Source organism: Mustela erminea, chromosome 2 (assembly GCF_009829155.1).
Source record: "Mustela erminea isolate mMusErm1 chromosome 2, mMusErm1.Pri, whole genome shotgun sequence".
NCBI classification, from domain to species: Eukaryota; Metazoa; Chordata; class Mammalia; order Carnivora; family Mustelidae; genus Mustela; species Mustela erminea.
Window position 1 is genome coordinate 18166612 of NC_045615.1, and position 12133 is coordinate 18178744.

Consider the following 12133-nt stretch of genomic DNA (forward strand, 5'->3'; position numbering starts at 1 on the left):
CTCAGGTGATAAGTGGTAGAACTGGACACTAACATTTTAATTTTATATAATATTCACATGTCACAAAATATCATTCTTCCTTTGATTTTTTAAAACACTTAAAAAGTAAAAACCATTGTTAACTTGAAGGCTGTACGAAACCTGGTGGTAGGCTGTATTTGGCTCACAGTCTGTAGTGTGCTGGTGCCTACATTAGTGTATGTAGACTCTCTGGCTATGGAACTCAGTCATCACTGTTTTTTGAGAGAGCCCCTTAGATGGTTCCAACATGTAGTCAAGAGAGTGAATTCCTGCAGTAATCGGTTTGGAAATCAATTCACTGTGTCATTGCTGGCATTAAAATATTAAATTGTATAAAACAGAAAAGAGTGCATCACATAATAAGGAGAGTTTTATTTTGTGGAATCTTGTTTCATATGTGTTTATGTATTTGTGTAAGGTGAGTTGCAGTGGACATTTACTACATTTTATTCACATTTGAATGGGTCTTGAGGTTGAGATACCTTGCTATACACTATCCGAATATCTGGCCTCCAGAAGGGCTGAGGGAATCAACGGTACATGACACAACTGAGATCCATTCAAGGCACCTATGAGCTGCTGGCTAGTTGGCTCCACCCTAGAACAATATTACCAGTTTTTATAGGATCCATAAAAGCAGCTGGAGTTTCTGTGTATACTGTGCCATTAAAGTGATCTGGGTTTTCTGAGAGAGAGTTCTTTAAAAACATAAAGTTAACCAACAGGATAATTACAAATAGACTATAAACATTCAAAACACATAAGAGGATAAAGGCGAACTGACCATAGCACAAATGTCAAAACATCAGAAATAAATCATTTAAAAAAGAAAGTATGAGTAAAGATAACAAAAGATACTAAATGTCAGTTGTGAATCCATAGATGCATATAAATGAAATTTCCACATTAAAATACAAAGACCTATAGATTGAGTCAAAATAGACAGGAAAAAAGGACCCTAATGAATGTATGCTAGATCACAAGGAACACAAACAAGACAAAAGAATGCAAAATGTGTAAAAAAATAAGTGCAAAGGTATATTAGACAAATAAAGATAACTAAAAAGAGGAATCAAAAATTTTGAAATTAGGTAAAGTAAATTAAAGACAAGAACATTTACAAAGACAGGGAGGGTTAATTTACACTATTAAAGGACATATTGCACAGTGATTCTTAGGTAAATATGGATCATTATAACCCAAAAACATACCAATAAGAAATACCAAGCAAAAGAAGAAATTGACAGAATTATAATAATTGTGGAACAATTTTAAGACTTTTCTCCAACTGTGATAGATCGATGAAGAAAAAACAAAACAAAACAAAACACTGACAGGACCTGAAAAACATCTGGCTCGCAGTCACGAGTGATTGATGTTTACTTTTTTGGTGCAATAAATCAATAAGAATAAACTTTATCACATGCTCCTGCATTCATACCCTCACTTCGAAGTGACATTGCTGAAGTGCCTGACAAGACGCTTTTGTGATCTGCACCTGACAGGGTAGTTCAGGGAGGACAGACACCAAAAGGCATATTTGTGCAGTGTGTCTCCCAGCAGGATGCAATTTCACTACCATGATTCACCCTGCCAGTTGCCTTCAACCCATGTACTATTCTTGCATTCTGTACTTCGGGATTATTTTATTTCTTATGATTTTTAAGTGTAATCAAGACTGAGAAATAAGTGGGAATCACCAAAGGAAGATCCCGAGATAAAAAGGTTATCTAGCCCAGAGTAAAAGGAACAAAAGGCTAACATCATAGTCACACAGTTCAGGCTCATTAACTGCACCCGTAGGAGAAGACAGACCACCAGCCTTCAGTCAGTCAGGTCTCCACTTTAATGAAAGCACAAGTAGAGACCTGAGTGACAATGTTGCAAGAGTAAGGAAGAGCCAAGCCTGGAATATCACTCTTTAAGAGACAAATTCGGCAACTTAATGTATTGAATAAGTGCCCAGATTCTAGAGCCAACTTGCCTGCAATTCAGACTAATTTCCCTAACTACTAGCTGGGACCTTGGGCAGTTTGGCTAATCTCTCTGTACTTGTGTTTCCTCTTTTGTGAAATGGGGATAATAATTGTCTCTATCTTATAAATTACTGACTGAGTTAAATAAGTTAAAATATGTATAAATCTTGCACAAAGAGAAAAGCTGGTCTTAAATATGGAATTGCTAAGAACTACAAATAACCAAACTAATCTCAAAAAACAACAGAGGTGGAGGGCTTACACTTCAAAATTTCAAAGCTTACTACAAAGCAACAGTAATCAAAACAATATGCTGCTGCTCAAAGAATCAATGGAATAGAATTGAGAATCTAGAAGTAATCCCATACATATACCAATAGATCTTCAGAAAGTGTATTGAGGTAATTAAATGGTGAACGAACAGTCTCTTCAACAAATTGTGCTGGAACAACTAATATCCTAATGCAAAAGAATGAAGTTGGATTCTTATCTCACACCATTTAAAAGAAATCAAATAAAAAAATGAACCAAAGACATAAATATAACAGTTAAAACTATAAAACCCTTAGATGGAAACATGGAAGTAAAACTTTATGACCTTGGATTTGCAGTCAGTGGTTTTCTTTTTTTTAAGATAAAATGCCAAAAGTACAAGCAACAAAATAAAAAAAAATAAATTGGACTTCATCAAAATAAAAACTTTTGTGTGTCAAGGATGCTCTCAAGAGAGCAAAAACATGACCCACAGAGTGGGAGAAAATATTTGCAAATCATCTGTCTGCTAAGGGTCTAGTATCCAGAATATATAAAGAACTATTATAATGTAACAAAACCACAAACAACCCAACTTAAAGATGAGCAAAGAACTGGAGTAGACATTTCTCCAAGAAGATATACAAATGGCCAACAAATGCATGAAAAGATGCTTAATACTATCAGTCACTAAGGAAATGCAGATCAAAAGCACAATAAGATACGACTTCACACCCACTAGAAAATAACAAGTGTGGCTGGAGATGTGGAGAGACTGGAGCTCTCATACACTCTCGAAGGGACTGTAGAATAGTGCAGCTTCTATAGAAAAAGTATAGCATCTCCTCAATTTTATATATAAAATACCATATGACCCCAAATTTCTACTCCTAGGAAAACTCAAAAGAGAATTTAAAAAAAGGTGTTAAATAAAAAAAAACTTGTACAAGAATCTTTATAACAACACTATTTATGAAAGCCAAACAAGTAGAAATGACCCAACGTCCATCAACTGATGAATGAATAAATAAAATGTGGTGTATTCATGCAATGGAATATTATTCATTCATAAAAAAAGAATGAAGTACTAACACCTGCTACAACATGGGTGAAACTTCAAAACATTATGCTAAGTGAATGAAGCAAGACATAAAAGGCCATTACTGTATAATTACATTCATATGAAATATTCAGAATAGGAAAACTGATAGAGACAGAAAGCAAATTAATGGTTTCCAAGGCCGATGGGAGGGGAAATGAGAATTTAATGTATCTGGTATTTCCTTTTAGGGTTATGAAAATGTTCTGAAACTAAATAATGGCTATGGGTATACAACATTGTGATTATACTAAGTGCCACCAAGTTGCATATTTAAAAATTGTTAAGGTGGTAAAATTTGTTACATGTATATCTCCACAATAAAAAAAAATTAAATCTATGTACCTGGCTGAGAGTAGTGCTTAGCACTAAATAAATGCTAAATGAATACAGGTATTATTCTTTGGAATCTAACTGTATACAGAACCTAACTTATACTATACCAATGTAGAGATGGATGTGCCAAAGTTGACTAAATAACTATGTATAGAACTTTGTACACTAAAACTAAAGATGACATCTTCTATTCCAGTGTTTACATATAATAATTTGGGTTATAAAGAAACTCAACCAAAATCCCAAAGTGGAAATTATATAGGGCATAGTGTCTGACCACAATACAATAAAATGAGAAATTTATATGGGGGGAAAAAGTGGAGGAAAAAATAAAATTTAAGGAAGTAACCAACTGCAACTAAGTAGAGGATTAATGCAGGAATTAGTGACCATTTTGAAACTGACAGCAAGAACATCTCTTATCAAAGTTTAGTAATAATGGCCAAAAATATACTTACAAAACTCAAAATCTCAACTGATCACTATTAAATAATAAAAGACAATAAATAAAATGAGCAAAAGTATAGCAAAATAAAGCTTACAGAGATTAAGGAAGAAGTCAATAAAGATAAAATAAAAAATGACTAAGAGTAAAATATCAAAATTGATTAATATGTAAAAATAGTTTTTGAAGAATTAATAAAATAAGAAAACCATTACAAGTTTCAATCAAGACAAGTTGAAAACATAAAACACAAGTATGTAATTGTTAGGAATGAAAAAAGGTACATAAAATTCACAGATAACATTTTTAATTGGGAAAACTTAATTAAAATAAAAAGTACTTATCAAATTCAACACCCAAGGAACAAATAATCCAATAAATAAATGGGCAAAAAACATGAACAGACATTTCTGCAAAGACAACCAAATGGCCAACAAGCACACAGAAAGAGTGCTCCACATCGCTTGGCATCAGGGAAATACAAATCAAAGCCATAATGAGATACCACTTCACACCAGTCAAAATGGCTAAAATTAATCAGTCAGGAAACAACCTATGTTGGCAAGGATGTGGAGAAAGGGGAACCCTCTTCCACTCTTGGTGGGAATGCAAGCTGGTGCAGCCACTCTGGAAAACAGTGTGAAGTTTCCTCAAAAGGTTGAAAATAGAGATACCCTACAACCCAGCAATGGCACCACTGGGTATTTATCTCAAAGATACAAATGTAGCGCTGAAGGGACACATGCACCCAAATGTTTATAGCAGCAATGTCCACAATAGCCAAACTATGGAAAGTACCTAGATGTCCATTGAGAGATTAATGGACAAAGAAGTTGTGAGATATATATACTATTCAGCCATCAAAAAATGAAATCTTGCCATTTGCAATGATGCAGATGGAGCTAGAGAGTGTTATGCTAAGACAAATAAGGCACTCAGAGACAGACAATTATCATATGATCTCGCTAATATGCGGAATTTAAGAAACGAAACAGAGGCTCATAGGGGAACAGAGAAAAAAAATTAACAAGAAGAAACCAGAGAGGGAGACAAACCATAGGAGACTTTTAAGCATAGGAAACAAACTGAGGGTTGCTGGAGGGGAAAAGTGTAGGGGGATGGGGTAACTGGGTGATGGACATTAAGGAGGTCACATGATTTAATAAGCACTGGGTATTTTATAAGATTGATGAATCATGGACTTCTACCTCTGAAATTAATAATACATAATATGTTAATTGAATTTAGATAAAAATTTAAAAATAAAATAAAATGTGTCTTGGAAAAATATGTATAATATGATTGAAGGGTGCCTGGGTGGCTCAGTCAGTTTAGTGTTTGCCTTTGGCTTAGGTCATGATCTCAGGCTCCTGGGATCAGCCCCACATCAGGCTTCCTGCTCAGCAAGGAGTCAGCTTCTCCCTCTCCCTCTGCCCCTCCTTCCACTCCTTCACTCTCTCTCTCTCTCTCAAGTAAATAAATAAAATCTTTAAATATATATATATATATATATATATATATGAATATGTGACTATATCTATCTATATCTATCTACCTATGATGAAGCATCTAATGAAAATAAGCCCGAGAAATAAAAAGCCATAAAAAAAGAACACGGCCAAAAATTGCACTCAAGAAACACACTCAATGAAGAAATAATTAAGCAAATCAAACAAGACAACTCTTTTGGAGCCTTCAAAAAAAAAGATCAATGCCATTAAAAAAAAAGTTGGGGATTCTTTCTAAACTAAAATAGATGCAGCAACCAAATTCGATGAATGAATGCAGGTTAATATTTGATTTTAAACAAAAACAGCTATAAAAGACATTCATGGGACAATTGGGAAAATAAGAATATAAAGAGTATATTATGATATTACTATTAATACTATAAAATATGAAATAATGTGATTGTTTAGGATAATGTCCATTTTCTTAGGAGGTGAATATGAAAATGATTGTGAGTGAAGTGCCATTCTGTCTGCAACTTATGCTCAAATGATACAACAAAAGTATATATATTTATACACTTATAGACAGATAAAACAACTATGGTCAATTATTCACAACTATTAAATCAGGAAATATAATATATAAATATTTCTGCTAGTCTTCTTTGATTTTTTTCCATGTGTTTGGAATTTTTCAAAATAAAAATTTAGCGAAAAGGAGTAGGATAATATAATTCACCATATTTGTGTATACATGAAGAAAATATAATTTTTGCTTATTTTTGTAAAAAAATCCTTCTACTATAATTGGAAGAGATCACTTTTCTTAAAAATATCTTTCATGCTTAAAACTGAGACATAGTGATTAATTATTTTTTAATAAAATGCACAAAAATTCCTTTACCTTTTTAAAAAAGATTTTATTTATTCATTTGACAGAGAGAGAGACAGTTGGAGAGGGAACACAAGCAGAGGGAGAAGGAGAGGAGAGGAAGAAGCAGAATCCCCACTGAACGGAGATCACTAAGTGGGGCTCAATCGCAGAACCCTGGGATCATAACCTGAGCTGAAGACAGGTGATTAACTGACTGAGCCACCCAGGTATTTGCCTTTTTTTTTTTTTTTAATATTTTATTTATTTATTTGTCAGAGAGAGAGGGAGAGAGAGCGAGCACAGGCGGACAGAATGGCAGACAGAGGCAGAGGGAGAAGCAGGCTCCCTGCCAAGCAAGGAGCCCGATGTGGGACTTGATCCCAGGACGCTAGGATCATGACCTGAGCCGAAGGCAGCGGCTTAACCCACTGAGCCACCCAGGCGTCCCTGGTATTTGCCTTTTTGATAGCAAATGCATATGTGCACAAAAGTGGATTGCAGAAAAAATATATATATAGCAAATATAGGTAAAATGATCCTAAGACAAAAATTAAATGCAGCACAACATTAAAGGAATACAAGAGCCAAGGAATTGATACTAGGATGGGAAGCACAGGGCACTATAATATTCATTGATATAATTCATCACTTCAACATACTGAAGAATAAAAATACAGCAAAAAAAAACCCAGAAACTAGTAAGATGAATAGATATCTTTAAAGGAAAGTAAGCAAATGTTTAAAAAATACTCCTGTCATGGGGCGCCTGGGTGGCTCAGTGGGTTAAAGCTTCTGCCTTTGGCTCAGGTCATGATCCCAGGGTCCTGAGATCAAGCCCCGCATCGGGCTCTCTGCTCAGCAGGGAGCCTGCTTTCTCCTCTCTCTCTCTGCCTGCCTCTCTGCCTACTTGTGATTTCTGTCAAATAAAAATAAATAAAAATCTTTAATTAAAAAAAAAATACTCCTGTCATACTTGGTAGAATAGATATTTTCTCTCTTGATAACTGTCAGAAAATTTACTATCATACCATTAAGCTATGGAAGCATATGTTTCAACTATGATGCAGAAAAGGTATTTTAGAGAATTTTAGATCTTTTCTTGATTAAATCAATGGGAAATTTCTCAATATGATAAGGATAATATAGTGAAAGCAACAGACGTCATAATTAATGGTGTGACATTCATATTATAGACAGTCTCAAGACAAGGATGACAACTGTCACTACCATTATATAACATTAACATATATAAATCATTTAGAAGTTCTAACAAATGCAATATGATAGGAAAGGAGCAGCTAAAAATATTAATTTCAAGTGAAGAAACAAATTTTATTTTTATAGGGAATACAATTACCTAGTTTTGAAAATTGAAGAGAATCAACTATCTTAACCACAAAAAAGGTTAGTGATGTCAGTTATAAAATGAGCATACACAAAGTAATAAATTCATCGTAGACTGTCAATAAACAATTTAAAAATATAATGAAACATGTTTTTTTAAAGATTTTATTTTTCAGGGTGCCTGGATGGCTCATTCGTCAGGCGTCTGCCTTTGACTCTGGTAGTGATCCCAGGGTTCTGGGATCAAGACCCACATCCAGTTCCCTGCTCAGCAGGAAGCCTGCTTCTCCCTCTCACTCCCTTGCTGTGTTCCCTCTCATGCTGTGTCTCTCCCTATCAAATAAATAAGTAAAATCTTTAAATTTTTTTTTATTTTTCCTTTATTTGAGCGAGTGCATGAGAGAGCATGAGGAGGGGGAGGGGCAGAGGGACAAACAGACTCCCCACTGAGTGGGAGGGCTCTCTGAATCCCAGGACTCTGAGATCATGACCTGAGGTGCCCAGGTGCCCCTGAAATTTATTTTAATTAAGACATAATATAACAGAACATGTAAAATGCCTCTTCAAAACGGAAACACATAAATTTATCTAAAGTTTCTTTCAGAATTTTTTTCGATTCTTCGGAGGATGTAAGATAAGACTCAGAAGAAAAATGTGATCTCTTCCCAATTCAGAGATTTACCATTACAAAGTTTTTCTTTGCCATGAGCTAATTTATTCATATAGTTCCATTGTTCATTCTATTTTCACCTAATAACATGGAGATACTTTCATGTTGCCTAAGGGATAGCTTTCCCAGGTGATTCTGAAACTCATCTGGAGGAACAAACAAAAACTTCCAGCTTCCGGTCAAGGCAAACTAGCTTGTTTGCAGACCAAAAATCCTCCTGTCCATGATACACAGAAGAGCTGAGCCAATGGAAAGCATCCAGGGAGGGCAGCAGAGTCTACCAGAACAACAGGGTCTGGAGGTGTAGGGGAAGTGCAGTTGGGTGAGCTTGACATTGGCCACTAGCTCTCTCTCCCCTGAAGACATTTATTTGTCTATTTCCAAGTGAGTCCCAAGAAGCTGTGAAACTTGTGAGAGAGTTTAATGGTCTCACAGAATGAGGGATTCAGGGCTCACTGAGGACAAGAAGCCACAATGAATGCTACAGATTTTAAGTTGGGGCCCCCAAAATGCTACTTCCTAGAAATAGGTGTGAACAGAAAGAGAGCTTTCCAAAAGACCAAATGCTGGCTGTAGCTCTCAGAGACTTGGTTGCTGAGTGGATTAGGATGTTTCTTCTCCAGGTCGCCTGGGTGGCTCAGTTGGTTGAGCAACTGTCTTCGGCTCAGGTTAGGATCCTGGACTTTCAGGATCGAGTCCTGCATTGGGCTCCCAGCTCCTTGGGGAGTCTGCTTCTCCCTCTGACCTTTTCCTCTCTCATGCTCTCTCTCACTCATTCTCCCTCAAATAAATAAATAAAATCTTAAAAAAAAAAAAAAAAGATGTTTCTTCTCCAGTAACTGCCCCCGCAGAAGCCAGGATCTGAGCTGGCTCTGGTTTGCTTGCCCTCACTCACCTCACCCCAAATCTGACTCTGATGGATCCCTACTGTATTACAATTATGACATTTTATTCACCATTGATTTTTTAAATTCATGTTGAGTTTTTAAAAAAATATTTCATTAAAATATTTATCTTGATGACTTAAGGTTTTGGTGCCCCCTTCACTTTGGTCCTGAGGTGACAGGTTCACTCACTCTATCCTAATCCCAGCCTTGAATCCGACACTTCAAATCAGTGAATTCCATTGCATGCAAATTACATTTTAGTAAAGCTGTTAAAAAATAACACAGAGAAACAGCTTCTTTTCACTTGCAATCAAGGAAATCAAAGTCAAAACATAAATATACCAGGTTGTTCACTTAACCTTTATCTCAGATAAAGACTTTTGAGATACAATTTGGCAAGAAAGTACTGAGACAGATGCCTTCAAAATATACTGATGGGTATACACTTTGACATAACTTTTGGGGAAGTGAATTTAGCAATATTCATCAAGACCTTTAAAATATTCATATTCTGACACAAAATGAGTCTACAAGATGTCTATCTTAGAATTGTTTAGGTACTAAGGGGAGCACTTGTGATGAGTACTGGGTGTTATACATAAGGGGTGAATGATTAAATTCTACTCCTGAATCCAGTATTACCCTGTATGTTAGCTAACTAGAATTAATTAATTAATTAATTAAAATTTTATTTATTTATTTGACAGAGAGTAGGAGAGAGAGGAAGAAGCGGGTTCCCCACTGAGCGGGGAGCTTGATGCGGGGCTTGATCCCAGGACCCCGGGATCATGATCTGAGCCAAAGGCAGATGCTTAACTGACTGAACCAGCCGGGGCCCCAAGCTAACTAGAATTTAAATAAAAACCTAAACAAACAAACAAAAGACTGTAAAGCAGAAACAACCTAGGCATAGGTTGAAACATGGCATAGGTTAAATAGACTATGATTATGCATCAGATGTAATACCATGAAACCATTAAAATGTTTTATAAGTATTATTGTCTAATACAGAAAAGATGTTCTCTAAGTGAAGAAAAGTCAGGTTTCAGAATATTATGTGAAGTCATTTTTTTAAATTAATTTTTTATTTTTTTTATAAACATGTATTTTTATCCCCAGGGGTACAGGTCTGTGAATCGCCAGGTTTACACATGTGAAGTCATTTTTTAATGACTACTTTTCTTTCTGTGTTCCCTCTCTCACTGTGTCTCTCTATCATAAATAAATAAAACCTTTAAAAAATAAAATAAAATAAAATAAATAAAACTTTCTGAACCTCTGTTTTTTCACCTGCATAATGGGGATAGAACCTATTCCATAGAGTTATTGTCAGAATAAAATTCATGCAAGGGGCTTAGCGTGGTGCCTGGAACATAAAAAGTGTCCCACTTGAACTACTAATATTTTCCAATTCTTCTTGTTCTCTAATGAATATGTGAAAAGTTGAATATAGGCATGACCCTTGTCCTCTCTTTCCATATGGTTTCCATAAAGTGGAGAACTCATTGTCTCTATCATTGGGTAAATATGTTCTATCACTGGATTCACAGTACCTAGGATCAGAGGTGGTGAAAGCAGATGTGTAATTGGTGCTTGCATGGAGACTCTGAAGACATAGTAACAAGTTAAGGTCACGGGAGGCTAATGGTACAGAAGACTGATGTTAGTCATAATGCAGTCTGATTTTCATATTGGATTAGAAGAAGCATAGCTTAGCTGAAAACCCTTCACTTGACTCATTCTCCATTTACCACCAGGGATCTAAAACTCTTCTTCCCTAAGTGAAGCCGGTTTGTCTTTCTTGTTGTACCTAGTTAATTGCTTAACTTTAACACCTCCGTGAGTTATGCACACCTTGGGGGGAAACCCAGCACTTTTGCTTGGATCTTCAAAGCAACTTGCTAAATTTGAGTCTGATTCTAAAATACCAAGGGAGATAAGGCTCTAGTGGAGGTGAGGGCAGAACTCTCTTCCTGCACCTTTGCTCTAGGGGCTGGTGTCGCACTTGGGGACTGAGAAAAGAATGTACAATGTTTTATGATTTGGGGCTTGTGATGTTTTCAGAGTTGTTTACTTTTCTAAGACAGGCATGGGCCAGAACACTCCCTGAGTCCCAGTTTGGGGCTATGCATCATAACAGAAGTGTATGGGTTGTGTATCATAACAGAAACAAACCCTATAAAAATGGAAAAATTATTAAGGATGGTTTATCTCATCTGTTCACCAATTATTCTTGCTTTTTTCCTGACCAGATCCCTGAAATCAGTTTCTCCAGACATTGTAACCAAGTTTAACTGAGCAGTAATAACCACAATGAAATGTATCTCCCAGGATCTTGGTTTTCTTGTTAATCTTTGCCAGCATTGCTTCGTGATAGGGGCCTCTTAGAAAGCAGAGATTTGTTCAATTTTCTTTTAAATAGTTTTTAAAGTCTTCCTAATTACATTTTATTGATTCTCTTTGCAGAAAATTTTAAAACATCAAAAAATTAAAAAAAAAAATCCCAACACTAAAATCCCAACACTTGGAGATAACCCTGGGATGTTTCTTCTCAGGCCTTTTGTTTTAGTTTCCATCTAGGTCATGTATCACAGAAGACCACACAGAGAAGTACTAATTAAATATGCAGAAATGATGATGATGGCTGGAAAACTATTACAAACCTGTTTCTGTCGGTAGCTTAGTTTGTTCTTTCTGAGTCCCGGGATCCTCTTGGTCTTCAGCAGAAATACAACCTATAACGACAAGTTGAGGAAATCACTTAAAATGTGCCTCCTA

General features: G+C 35.7%; 1 protein-coding gene and 1 long non-coding RNA gene across 2 annotated transcripts in view; one reads left to right on the top strand and one right to left on the bottom strand.

Moving 5' to 3' along the window:
• The window catches only part of LOC116584299, a 172142-nt gene that overhangs the window by 19848 nt on the left and 140161 nt on the right, over positions 1–12133 (top strand). The gene's annotated exons all lie outside the window — the stretch shown is intronic.
• LOC116584298 (glycophorin-A-like) overlaps positions 1–12133 on the bottom strand; it is a 35484-nt gene that overhangs the window by 19365 nt on the left and 3986 nt on the right. Inside the window, exon 2 of the mRNA XM_032332394.1 lies at positions 12019–12090. Coding sequence (XP_032188285.1) covers positions 12019–12090 — 72 coding nt within the window. The remainder of the gene's footprint in view (positions 1–12018; positions 12091–12133) is intronic.